This window comes from Staurois parvus, unplaced genomic scaffold, assembly GCF_062004578.1.
Source record: "Staurois parvus isolate SC_StPar_1 unplaced genomic scaffold, SC_StPar_1.0 ptg000655l, whole genome shotgun sequence".
Taxonomy (NCBI): Eukaryota; Metazoa; Chordata; class Amphibia; order Anura; family Ranidae; genus Staurois; species Staurois parvus.
In genome coordinates, this window is record NW_028318451.1 from 1,262,988 (window position 1) to 1,277,500 (window position 14,513).

General features: G+C 40.9%; 1 protein-coding gene across 1 annotated transcript in view; it reads left to right on the forward strand.

The window, feature by feature from the left end:
• Positions 1 to 14,513, forward strand: part of LOC149448846 (interferon-induced, double-stranded RNA-activated protein kinase-like) — a 175,280-nt gene that overhangs the window by 125,328 nt on the left and 35,439 nt on the right. Inside the window, exons 14-16 of the mRNA XM_089694190.1 lie at positions 5,384 to 5,564; positions 9,497 to 9,640; positions 14,376 to 14,474. Of these exons, the coding sequence (XP_089550316.1) occupies positions 5,384 to 5,564; positions 9,497 to 9,640; positions 14,376 to 14,474 (424 nt within the window). The remainder of the gene's footprint in view (positions 1 to 5,383; positions 5,565 to 9,496; positions 9,641 to 14,375; positions 14,475 to 14,513) is intronic.

The window sequence follows — 14,513 nt, forward strand, 5'->3', positions numbered from 1 at the left end:
AACAGAAAACAAAAAAATGGCGCCTGCAAAAGTTTGGGCACCCTGCAGAATTTATAGCATGCACTGCCCCCTTTGCAAAGCTGAGACCTGCCAGTGTCATGGATTGTTCTCAATCATCGTCTGGGCAGACCAGGTGATGTCAATCTCAAAGGTTTTAAATGCCCAGACTCATCTGACCTTGCCCCAACAATCAGGACCATGGGTTCTTCTAAGCAGTTGTCTAGAAAACTGAAACTGAAAATAGTTGACGCTCACAAAGCTGGAGAAGGCTATAAGAAGATAGCAAAGCGTTTTCAGATGTCAATATCCTCTGTTTGGAATGGAATTAAGAAATGGCAGTCATCAGGAACAGTGGAAGTTAAAGCAAGATCTGGAAGACCAAGAAAAATATCAGACAAAACAGCTTGCAGGATTGTGAGAAAAACAATTCAAAACCCACGTTTGACTGCACGATCCCTCCAGAAAGATCTGGCAGACACTGGAGTTGTGGTACACTATTCCACTATAAAGAGATACTTGTACAAATATGGTCTTCATGGAAGAGTCATCAGAAGAAAACCTCTTCTACGTCCTCACCACAAAAATCATCGTTTGAACCTTGCAAATGAACATATAGACAAGCCTGATGCATTTTGGAAACAAGTTCTGTGGTTAAAATTATGAGGTTAAAATTACTGTGGTTAAGGTATGAGGTTAAAATTTAACTTTTTGGCCGGAATGAGCAAAGGAACGTTTGGAGAAGAAGGGGCACAGAATTTAATGAAAAGAACCTCTGTCCAACTGTTAAGCATGGGGTTAGATCAATCATTATTTGGGGTTGTGTTGCAGCCAGTTGCACAGGAAACATCTCACAAGTAGAAGGAAAAATGGATTCAATAAAATTTCAGCAAATTGTGTAAGGTAACTTCATGCCATCTGTGAAAAAGCTGAAGTTAAAGAGAGGATGGCTTCTACAAATGGATAATGATCCTAAACACACCTCGAAATCCACGGGGGATTACATCAAGAAGCGTAAACTGAAGGTTTTGCCATGGCCTTCACAATCTCCTGACCTTAACATAATTGAAAATCTATGGATAGACCTTAAAAGAGCAGTGCGTGACAGACAGCCCAGAAATCTCAAAGAACTGGAAGACTTTTGTAAGGAAGAATGGGCAAAGATACCTCAAACAAGAATTGAAAGACTCTTGGCTGGCTACAAAAAGCTTTTACAAGCTGTGATACTTGCCAAAGGGGGCAGTACAAGATATTAACTCTGCAGGGTGCCCAAACCTTTGCAGACGCCATTTTTTTGTTTTCTGTTATTTTGAAAGTTTAAATGATGGAAATAAAATCTAACTTTTGTTGACATATTATAAGAATGTCTAATCTGTAATTTGATGCCTTTTGGAGATTGTTCCATCTTTCCTTGGCTTCTTTATGCATATTAACCTCTTGCCGACCGCGCATAGCCGAATGACGGCTTCACCGCGGCCGGCCAGTTCTGAGTGGACGTCATATGACGTCCTCCCAGAACGCGCTCTCCTGCGCGCCCCAGGGGGCGCGCACCCGGCGATCTCCATGATCGCTGTGTCCTACGGACACAGCTGATCACGTGATGTGGTGAAAGGCCGATCCCACCGGCCTTTTACCACGTGATCAGCGGTGTCCAATGACACGCTGATCACAGGGAAATGCAAGTGCCGGTTCTCGGCTGCACTTTCCTCACGCTGTCAGATCGTGAGGAAAGTACTGCCGAGAACCGGCAGTTGTCAGAGCGGGGATCGGCACCGATCATCAGGGCACTGATGATCAGTGCCCTGATGATCGGTGCCCAGCAGTGACACCCGCAAGTTCCGCCCAGCAGTGCGCCCACTAGCCCCGCCCACCCGTTCCCAGCAGTGCCCCCACCTGTGCCCAGCAGTGCCCCCACCTGTGCCCAGCAGTGCACCCACCTGTGCCACTCTGCAGTGCCACCTACCTGTGCCCAGAAGTGCCACCTACATGTGCCCAGCAGTGCCACCCACCTGTGCCCACCAGTGCCACCCACCTGTGCCCACCAGTGCCACCCACCTGTGCCCACCCACCAGTGCCACCCACCAGTGCAGCCCAGCAGTGCTGCCAGTCAGTGCCACCAGTCAGTGCCCAGGGGTTGTGCCAGTCAGTGCCGCCAGTCAGTGTCCAGAAGTGATGCCAGTCAGTGCCGTCTATCAGTACCCATCATCAGTGTCACCTATCAGTGCCGCCTATCAGTGCTGCATATCAGTGCCGCCTATCTGTGACCCTTAATTAGTGCTGTCTATCAGTGCCGCCTATCCGTGCCACCTCATTAGTACTGCCTATCAGTGCCGCCTATCCGTGCCACCTCATTAGTACTGCCTATCAGTGCCCTTTAGTGCTGCCTATCAGTGCCCATCAGTGCCGCCTATCAGTGCCCATCAGTGCCGCCTCATCAACGCAAATCAGTGAAGGAGAAAAAATACCTGTTTGAAAAATTTTATAAAAGAAACAAATAAACTTTTTTTTTTTTTTTTAATTTTTTGCACTTTTTTTAATTTATAGCGCAAAAAGTAAAGCGCCCAGTGGCGATTAAATACCACCAAAAGAAAGCTCTATTTGTGAGAAAAAAATGATCAAAATTTCATATGGGTATAATGTTGCATGACCGCGCAATTGTCAATCAAAGTGCGGCAGCGCTGAAAGCTGAAAATTGGCCTGGTAAGGAAGGGGGTATAAGTGCCTGGTAGGCAAGTGGTTAATACAAATTTTTAGCTGGGGTGCCCAAACTTTCGATCCCCACTGTATACAGTACTTACTGTCCCCCCGAGTCTCCCGCGGCGGTGGAGAGGGTGTCTCCTCTCAGTGTAGGAGAGCGGACCTCTCCTGCACCTGTCCCTCAGCGGCGGTGCCGCAGAAGTCGGAAACCGGAAGTTGTAAACCGGAACTCAGCTTCACAATGAGGCTTGGAGTGCAGGTGCAGTCGCTCCATGCTTCATCTGTGCTCGCCGCTTGCCACAGAGGAATTTCTGCTCGCATTTGGTGAGCGGGCGAACGTCTTTTTCAAGCCCTGTTTTAAATAATCCTTGTTTTTTAATAACCACACATGTTGTAAATCATACATGATTTATAGTAGCAGTACTATACTATATTAGCCATAAATCGGTGCAGGAAGTTTTGAGTTTTGTACCCTGTATTTGATAAATGAAGTTACTTGGATATAAACTTTTCGAACACATTAGATTCCTTTCAGGCATAATAAGAAAGTGTGCTGTCATGATTTTAAAGACAAAGTAAAATTAATCTATACATTTAAAGCTGAACTTAATTGTTTATGTGCAATTGAAGGCCGTGTCTTGTTGCTCCTGTTTTTTTATAAATTAATAAAAATCATTGAAATACAAAGCTGAACTACAGCTTTCTGTCACTTCAAAATAGATTGTTTGGACCAAGCTGGATTAAATTCCTTTTTTTCCCTCAACATTCTACAACCAATACCCCATAATGACAACATGAAAGAAGTTAATTTTGAAATCTTTGCAATTTCTTAAAAATAAAAAAATGAAAAAAAAAAACCACATGTACATAAGTATTCACAGCCTTTGTTCAATACTTTGTTGAAGCACCTTTAGCACCAATTACAGCCTCAAGTCGTTTTGAGTATGATACTACAAGCTTGGCACACCTATTTTTGGCAATTTCTCCATTTCTGCTTTGCAGTACCTCTCAAGCTCTATCATGTTGGATGGGGAGCGTCTGTGCAAAGCCATTTTCAAATTTCTCCAGAGATGTTCAATCGAGTTCAAGTTTGGGCTCTGGCTGGACCATTCCAGGACATTCACGGAGTTGGCCTGTAGCCACTCCTTTGTTATGTGGGCTGTGTGCTTATGTCGTTGTCCTGTTGAAAGATGAACCGTCGCCCTAGTCTGAGGTCTAGAGCGCTCTGGAACAGGTTTTCATCAAGGATGTCTCTGTACATTGCTGCATTCATCTTTCCTTTGATCATGACTAGTCTCCCAGTTCCTGCCGCTGAAAAACATCCCCACAGGTATTGGCCAGGTGGTGAGCAGTGCCTGGTTTCGACCAGACATGACACTTGGCATTCAGGCCAAAGAGTTCAATCTTTGCTTCATCAGACCAGAGAGTTTTGTATCTATCTCATGGTCTGAGAGTCCCTCAGGTGCCTTCTGGCAAACTCCAGGTGGGCTGCCATTTGCCTTTTACTGAGGAGTGGCTTCTGTCTGGCCACTACCATACAAGCCTGATTGGTGGAGTGCTGCAGAGATTGTCGTTCTTCTGAAAGGTTCTCCTCTCTCCACAGAGAAATGCTGGAGCTCTTTCAGAGTGACCATCGGATGCTTGGTTAGCTCCCCTGGATAAAGTCCTTCTTCCTCGATCGCTCATTTTGGCCGGACAGCCCGCTCTAGGAAGATTCCTGGTGGTTCCAAACTTCTTCCATTTACAGATGATGAAGGTCACTGTGCTCATTGGGACCTTCAATACTGCAGAAATTTTTCTATACCCTTCCCCAGATCTGTTCCTTGATACAATCCTGTCTCGGAGGTCTACGGACAATTCCTTGGACTTCATGGCTTGGTTTGTGCTCTGACATGCACCGTTAACTGTGGGACCTTATATAGACAGGTTTATGCCTTTCCTAATCATGTCCAATCAACTGAATTTCCCACAGGTGGACTCCAGTCAGGTTGTGGAAACATCTCAAAGATGATCAGTGGGAACAGGATGCATCAGAGCTCAATTTTGAGTGTCATGGCAAAGGCAGTGAATACTTGTGTACATGTATTTTTTTTTTAATTTTTAATAAATTGCAAAGATTTCAAAACAAGCTTCTTTCACATTGTCGTTTATGGGCTATTTGGGTATTGTATGGGGTATTAAAAATGTAATTTAATCCATTTTGGAATAAGGCTATAACATAACAAAATGTGGCAAAAGTTAAGCGCTGTGAATACTTTCTGGATGCACTGTATATAGCTTATGCTACATACAGTCTACACAACACTCTCAGCGGCGCATCTGTTAGTGAAGGTAATAGTTTGGATCTGCTTGTTGCACACAAACTATTTTAAGCTGACAGAAAACCGTCAGAAAAAAGCTGAAAACATGCTCACATTGCCTATGCTGTCTAACTCCACCCGAACTTGCAGAACGAAGCTTGTCAAAAAGTCTCCCACATCCAACACTTTTGAAGGTATCAGATGCTTTCGTCTACTATGCTCCGTGGTTCCTTCCATTGGCCCCTGTCTCATTACAGGTCCCAGTAAAGATGTAGGGAACAGTGTAAAAAACAACAGAAAGAAAGACTTTTAGAATTGTTATAAAATACCTTTCTTTGAGAAACCCTATCTTAAGAAATCATAAACCTTTTTGTTGTTTTGGGTTGTAGCCAGAACCAGAAGCTAAAGTGCCTGTTTATACAAATGGAATGGTGTGCAAAAGGAACACTGGAAGAATGGATTGAAAGGATGGAAAAAGTTGATAAGCTCAAGAGTCTTACAGTTTCCCAACAAATAGTGGATGGAGTGGAGTACATTCATTCTAGAAATTTAATTCACAGAGACCTAAAAGTAAGTTCCATTAAATTTGTCTTGTTAGCAGTGTTCTTGAACGTTCTTTAACCACTTCGCCTCTCACACCTGTTCACCCCTAATGGACCAGAGCAATTTTTACATTTCTGATATTGACCTGTGTATTTGGCGATAACTTTGTCATGACTTAACCACTTCAGGTCTGGAAGGTTTACACCCCTTCCTGACCAGGCATTTGTTTGATATTCAGCACTACACTATTTCAACAGGTAATTGTGTGGTCATGCAACTCTGTACCCAAACAAAATTGATGTCCTTTTTTCTTACACTAATAGAGCTTTCTTTTGGTGGTATTTGCTCACCAGGTTTTTTATTTTTTTTGTGGTATAAATTAAAATTTTGAACCCACTCCTACCCCCTCCCCCCACCGAAATATTTTCTACTTTCAGTTATAAAAAATATCCAATAGATAATGTTAGTAATACATTTCTGCTACATGTCTTTGGTAAAAAAAAAAAACAATCCCAATATGTGTATATTAATTAGTTTGTGTGAAAGTTATAGCGTCTACAAACTATGGTATATATATTGGAATTTACGCAGCTTTTACTTTCTAACTGCCTATCACATTTCTTGTGGAGCTAAAATGCCAGGGCAGTACAGTTCCCCCCCAAATGACCCCTTTTTCGAAAGTAGACACCCCAAGGAATTTCTTGAGAGGCATTTTGAGTCCATGAAAGATTTTATTTTTTGCCACAAATGTTTGAAAAATTACTTTTTTTTTAACATATATTTTAAATTAAATGATGTATTGCCCACGCATTCCATGGGTATATGTGGAATAATACCCCATTACACATTCTGCTACTTCTCCCAAGTATGGGGATACCACGTCAGAGACTTTTTGATGGCCTATCCAGGCCCTGAAAATCCAGTGACTACCTCCAGGCTTTCAATGGGCATATTTCCTCATGATATTTCCTCGCATAGCGATCACATGATCACTGAGCCTCAATCGCTGGGAACCGCATTCTGCTGTGTTCAGTGGAGACAACTGTCACGGTGGGGGCATGCTGTGCCCACTGTGTTAGTGCAGGCAGAGCGACATACTGTTATGACTCTTTTGACTGTAGCTGCCACCCGTCCACAGTAGAAGTACTGTGGGTGGTTAGGATAACAAAGTAATACATATATATATTTTTTTATTTTAATTTTTTTTTTAAGTACAAAAAAGCCTTTCTTTTCTTGAATATTGTCCTGCAACAAAGATTTTTTTTGTTTTTGTAATCTTTAGACAAACAAAAATCACTTTTTCTGTATTTGAGCAACGTAAGTTTAAAAATAAATAGTGTTACTGCACATAAAAAAGTATGAAGTGTGTAAAAATATTAATGTACAAGGCAAACAAAAACAAAAAAAAGTTTAAATATTCTTAGTTACTGGAATAAAAACAAACAAAAAAATCAGCAGATAAATTATAATTGAATGGAGGAGAATTAGTTATTTAGGCTGATTAGAGTAAACAAAGGGTTAAACAGAAGACCATTTCATTAAAAAAAAAATATATACACATTTTTTTTTTTAACTTGTCAGGTTATTTTACTGGACTTAATCTACAGACCGCTTTAGCTCCGCCCCACAGCAGATATACTGCTATAGGGCGGCAGCTGTGCGCAAAATCACGTGTGTGTATATATACATGACTTTGCATTTCTGGGTAGGGGGTGCGCACACGCCCTACCCAGCGCCACCGTTCATGGTCGCGGCTGTCAATCACTGGATCTCTTAATGGGGGGGGGGGGAATTGTTAGTAAACAAAATAGTTCTCCCTGTCAGCTCATACACACTGCTTTGCATGGCTGTGCACAGCACAGCCATGCAAAGCAGTGTGCTTACAGTGAAGCACAAACACAGAACATGATGTAAAACGGTGCACAGTTAACCCTTTGATCGTCCCACATGTTAACCCCTTCATGCCCAGTACTATTAGTACAGTGTCATTGCTTTTTAATAGCACTGATCACTGTATTGGTGTCACCGGGGATGTCAGTTCCCCCCAGTGTTAGAATGTGTGCCACAGTATAAGTCGCTGATCACTGCCATTACTAGTAAAAATAAAAATTAAAAAAAGCCCAGTGTATATATACTGCCATTTTTAAATGCTATAACTTCCATTTAAACCAATTAATTTACACGTATTGGAATTTTGTTTTTAGCAAAGACATGTAGCAGAATACATTTTGGCCTAAATTTATGATAAAATTAGATTTTTTTTTTTTTTTTTTTACTGGACATGTTTAATAGCAAAAAGTCAAAAATAGTTTTTTTTTTTCTCAAAATAGTTTTTTTTTTCTTATAGTGCAAAAAATTTAAAATGCATAGGCTATCAATTACCACCAAAAGAAAGCTCTATTTGTGGGAAAAAAGACGTAAATTTCATTTGGGTGCAGCGCTGCATGACCGCGCAATTGTCAGTTAAATTAATGAAGCACCAAAACGCAAAAAATGGAAGGGGGGGGGGGGGTAAAGCCTCTGGAAAGCAAGTGGTTAATCCTTTTGTACTGTAAACGGAAAGATACAAAATGAAACGATTCTTTGTATCTTTCTGTATTCTCTGAGCAATGTTGTTGATTGTTGAAACATTGTCAGACTGTTTTTTTTTTTTTTTTTTTTTACAGCTCCAGTTACTCAGGACCTTCTCTGTGGCAAGGCAGCTGTCAATATTCAGGGCTGAATTGCTGTGTACAGGGACAGGGAGGATCCTGGCAGCAGGGCAGAGGGAACGGATGTTCTACATACGTCCTGTGTACAATGATGACATTTTTTTGGGCGTGTGTAAAACATCCAGAGTCTGCAATGGGTTCGACATTAATCTGAATAAATTTGTGCGTTATGGATATAATATAAATATAAACATTTATCATATAAATTAGTTATATCTATTGGTAGGGGTGTGTGTATATATGTATATGGGGGCTTTTTTTTATGGTGAACGATATACATCAAATATTCAGGATAGATTTGTCACCTTTTTTTTTCCAAATTTGTACAGCGATAACATTCATTTTAATATATCTTGAAAACAGTGGACTGATTCTTGTGTGTCAGGTTGTCGAAAAGAAAAATATAAAGTTGTAAATTTTTTTTAATTTTGAAATAGAGTAATTGCATATTTTAATTAAGTTGTGAATTGAACTACACAATGTGAAGCTTGGAAATTTGGTATGCACACTTCCTTGTTTTTCTCCATTCTGTTTGGTTTTAAAGGAATTAAAAAAAAAAAAGTAGTGGTAATGGTCTGACGGCATTGGTTCACTTCATTTGTATATATTCTCCACATTAACCTGCCATCCACCTCTGTATAATGGGAATCAAAAGCAGGGTAATTTTATGAACAAAAGTATACAAAAACACAATTTTGCTATATTGTAATTACTTAACAATATGGCAAACTTCAAAATGGTTACCTTGGTTGTACATATTTTGCAGGGTATAGATATATTTACATATAGTATTTTTATGTTTCGAAAAACTGCACCAACATAGTTGGCATGCGCTGGTTCTTGCAGGGCTATATTTAGTGGGGCTTAGAATGTTAAACATTTTATGCATATTATAAGTTAAGTAAATCTGGCCTTGATTTTCAGTTATATGAATAATATTAAAGAAACGCAATTATATGAGTCGTTACAGAGACTGTATTCCCTCTTAGACCTTCTTGACAAATTCATTAACTGTATTTTCTAATTCTAAGTGAACAATTGAACATGCATGCATGATCCCATTCATCTAAAAAAAAAACATTCTCTTTTGGCTTGGCTCAATTGCTGTAAAGAAGCACTATGGTTTTACAACTGCTCCTGTTTTGTCATTACTCAGGATTTGGAGATTGCTTATGAGCCCCTTGCGGTACATAGTAGTATATGGCATTGTCTACAGTGTAGATTAATGGTTATCTCTTCCTGTTACAGCCTCCAAATATTTTGTTTGCAGACGATATGGTAGTAAAGATAGCGGATTTTGGTCTAGTTACCCCAATAAGTGAAAAACTGGAGAAAGAGGGATTACTCAGGACTGCTGGAAAGGGAACCAAACGTTACATGGCCCCAGAACAGGTAAACATGTTATTATATGTGCAGCTGGCACAGTTCTTTATTCCTAACATTCCTGTATGTCTCTGATCACAAAAATCTGTTAGAGCATTTCTTTTGTTCCCGCATACAAACAGAATATAGCAGATCCCCAGGAAAGGGAAATTATTCCTACCAGGGGCGGACTGACACCTCATGGGGCCCCTGGGCAATAGGGGATCATGGGGCCCCTGTGTCCTTGCCTACGCTCAAACCACACCCAAAAAAGCCTATGAAAGGTACCAGGGAAATCTCATGGGGTCCCCCTACTGACCCCGGGCAGTGCCCGAGTTCCCAAATGGTCAGTCTGCCCCTGATTCCTACGTACAGTATACATTGTAGTATAGAACATAAAATAGTTAAGAAAAAGTTGCTTTGCAGTTATTTTCTACGCAGTTCTACGCAGTTTTTTCGCATATGGGCAGGTTTTGAAAATCTTGTCAATGCAGGTAGAAAAAGGTACCATTCATACCCAAGTTTAGCAATAAATACAATTCTACCTATGATATTTATGATAGGCAATAACTAATGAGAAAAAATAATTATCTTGTTCAACATGTTCGAGAACCTCATCCAATAACCAGCAGTTCCCAGGCTTTCTTGCTCTCATTATCTTTGGTCATGTGAACCTGAATTGTATCTTTAATGGCAGAGTAACAAATTCACATTATTATATAGTACATATAACTAGTACTTACATTGCTTATTCTCCACACTGACCTGTTCCACTGCCACGCTGCCCAAGAAAAGTCCAATACGTTCAGGTATGAAAGAACACAACACTTTCCCCTTCTTCCGATTATGCAGACCTCCATGCCAGTCACCAGGCCCTTCAGTTCTCATGTGCTGGTGGCCAAAGTCTGCCTAGGACTTAACATGTAAAACTTTACACAGGCATCTCGGCAGTGGATTAGAGCAGTAAGTCTGCCCATCAGGATTAAAGCCTAATGGTGAGGCTTAGGCGATGGCAAGGACAGGGGCAAGCTCCAAACCTAATTGACCCAGGAAATGTTATTCACGGCACCTGGGCATTCTGAACACTGGGAGGAAACTGCACTTAATGAGGGGCAAATAATAACTTTGGGGTGGATTTAGTAAAACTGGAGAGTGCAAAATCTGGTGCAGCTGTGCATGGTAGCCAGTCAGCTTCTAACTTCACCTTGTTCAATTGAGCTTTGACAATAACACCTGGAAGCTGATTGGTTTTTATGCTGTGCTGCACACATTTTTGCACTCTCCAGTTTTACTAAATTAACCCCTTTGAGTCTGCTTATGTTTTATATACTGTGTATATTGATCTGGGGGATGTTAGCTCTTGTGATAGATGTGTTTGTACAGTGAGTCCACAGCTGACTGCAATTATAGTTAAGGGCCTGGTAGCCCACTTTTTAAAGAAAAAAAGTCTTTACAACATAGGGTTTCCCATGCATGAATTTCACGTGCACGCCAAACGAAAATGCTGAGCCATCTGGTTCTTAAGCTTACTTACCCTTAATTGTAGTACCTCGCTGCACTGGCCTACTCTTATCCCCTAGGTAGAGGTTCTGCTGATACCCAAGGCACTCTCATTTCTCAGAGACTTACAGATTCCTTTGGCTCCCCTGGACTCCCCCAGTTGCCTCAGCTGTAGTCTCCCAGACTGTTGCAGTCTCTTAGCTGGCCCATTTCTCTCTCAGTCCATGCCTTGGAACCTCTCCCACATGGAGTGCATATCACCTTGGTCTCCAGACAGGTGCACACCTCCATCCTGACTGCAGCAACTGCAACAACTTCACCTCCATCTGCTTTGAGGTACCTGGATTGAAGGTTCCATCTCGCTGAAAACTCTTGAATCCTTCCAAATCTCCCAGCCCAATCCAGAACTACCAAATCTGAAAATTGCAAGGAGAAACTGCATTTATTTTTTTACATACTCCCCTACTACAATGATCCCAGCATTTAACTAATACCTGGAAAGCTTCGGCATAGAAAGATTTGTCAGTACGCCTGAACCATCATAAGATAGCCTGCTTCACTACTTCATGATTGTGTTCTCCATTCCCTCAAAAGGATTAGTCTCTTGTGCAATTTTACAATCCAGGGTCATGCGTTCCATGCACTGAATGTTCACAGGAATGACTGCTGTAGGCTGGGAACCACCATGGCCGAGATCATCACCGATGGACGTATGGCCATCTTTGAAACATTTACACCATTCAAATGTCTTATTGCAGCTGAGCGTCTCCTCTCCATACTGTGCTTGAAGTCTTCTGTAGGTATCTGCTGGTTTAAGCCTTCATTCGCAAGAAACTTCATCACCACACGCTGTTACATGCATGCACTAAAAATGTTGTCTGCCATCTTGATTAACAGTCTGTGGACTGGCCCGCGACATGTGCGCTGCCACAGGACACACTTGCTACTTACTACTGCGTGTAGTACCACCACTCTAGCATCCCTTTTTTATACCTGTAAAATTAAAAGTCTCGGTTTTACTTGAACGCCCTCATACAGTGGATATAAAAAAGTCTACACACCCCTGTTAAAATGTCAGGTTTCTGTGATGTAAAAAAATGCGACAAAGATAAATCATTTCAGAACTTTTTCCACCTTTAATGTAACCTATAAACTGTACAACTCAGTTGAACAACATCTTTTAGGTGGAGGGGAGTAAAAACTAAAAAACTAAAATAATATGGTTGCATAAGTGTGCACACCCTTAAACTAAGGGCTCATGTAGCTGATAAACTCACGTTTAGGAGCTGTTCAGCATTTTTTTCAGCAGCCCCTGAATTCACCCTAATGTTTTCCTATGTGTCCATATACACATCTTCGTTTACAGGCATTTGAGTTTAGAGTTGTTTTTTTTTTTAATGCAGAAAACTTGCGTTCAGCAGTCTATTTTATCGGCGGTTCAAACGCAAAACGCTTGTAAATTCGGCTAAACGCTGCAAGTCGCATTTAAGTGTTTGCGTTTGAAAATGTTTTTTAACTTTTCCAGTTCCCAATGCTGTCCATCAGGAAAAATGCATTGAAAGCGTTTTCAAGGTACTCAGATGGACAAAACACTGAACACAGAATGTTCCAACCAAGCTTGTCACACATTGTAATGACCAATTCACACCTCAGACCTCTCCTACCCTTGGAAACAAAAGATATGTTAATGACCATTAACACCTCAAATTCCTCATGAAGACCCCCTGCCAGGTGGCCTTAATGACTCAGTCCAGGCACCTTTCCCACCCTTGGAAACAAAAGAGATGTTAATGAGCAACTCACACCTAATCTCAACACATACTGCTGTCTCTGCTTCTACTCTCTGTGTTTCTCTGAACCAGTCTGAAATAGTTCATAATTTACCACTTTTCAGTGCATTCTGGGCATTTAGGAGGTTCTCCTGTGCTTATCTTTAAAAACGGTTCAAACGCAAATGCACATAAACACATTATGCAAACACGGCTAATCGGACATTTTTTAACCTACATTTTCCATCGTTCTGAAGTGTCCCGTGTACATGGGGCCTAATACTTTGTTGAAGCACCTTTTTGATTTTAATACAGCACTCTGTCTTCTTGGGTACGAGTTTATAAGCATGGCACATCTTGACTTGGCAATATTTGCCCACTCTTCCTTGCAAAAACACGCCAAATCTGTCAGATTGCGTGGGCATATCCTGTGCACAGCCCTCTTCAGATCACCCCACAGATGTTCGATCAGATTCAGGTCTGGGCTCTGGCAGGGCCATTCCAAAACTTTAGTCTTCTTCTGGTGAAGCCATTCCTTTGTTGATTTGGATGTATGCTTTTGGGTCATTGTCATGCTGAAAGATGAAGTTCCTCTTCATTTTCAGCTTTCTAGCAGAAGCCTGAAGGTTTTGTGCCAATATGGCCTGGTATTTGGAACTGTTCATAATTTCCTCTATCTTGACTAAGGCCCCAGTTTTAGCTGAAGAAAAACAGCCCCAAAGCATGATGCTGCCACCACCATGCTTCACTGTGGGTATGGTGTTCTTTTGGTGATGTGCAGTGTTGTTTTTGCACCAAATATATCTTTTGGAATTATGGCCAAAAAATTCAACCTTGGTTTCATCAGACCATAAAACATATTCCCACATGCTTTTGGGAGACTTTAGATGTGTTTTTGCAAAATTTAGTCAGGCTTGGATGTTTTTCTTTGTAAGAAAAGGCTTCCATCTTGCCACTCTACCCCATAGCCTTGACATATGAAGAATACTAGAGATTGGTGTCACATGTACCACACAGCCAGTACTTGCCATATATTCCTGCAGCTCCTTTAATGCTGCTGTAGGCCTCTTGGTAGCCTTCCAGACCAGTTTTCATCTTGTCTTTTCATTGTTATTGGAGGGACGCCAAGTCTTCACTGTGTTCCATGGTATATCTAATGCTTTGGAAATTCTTTTGTACCCTTTTCCTGACTGATACCTTGTAACAATGAGATCCCTCTGGTGCTTTGGAAGCTCTCTGTGGACCATGGCTTTTGCCACATTATTTTAGTTTTTATGTTTACTCCCCCCTCCCTAAAAGATTTCAGTTTGTTTTTCAATTGAGTTGTACTGTTTATAGGTCACATTAAAGGTGGAAAAAGTTCTGAAATGATTTATCTTTTGTCTAATTTTTTTACATCACAGAAACCTGACATTTTAACAGTATGTATAATCTGATGATAGGCTGTTGTCTTTTTTTTTTTTTTTTTAAGTACTAATATCTGGTTGGTTTTGCAGGAAAACGACACTTATGAAAATGAAGTGGATATCTTTGCTTTGGGATTAATACTGACTGAACTGTTCTGGAAGTTCAGCACTTACCACGCAAAGCAAAAAGTAGGTTTTATTTTATTTATTTTATTTTTTGCTACATCT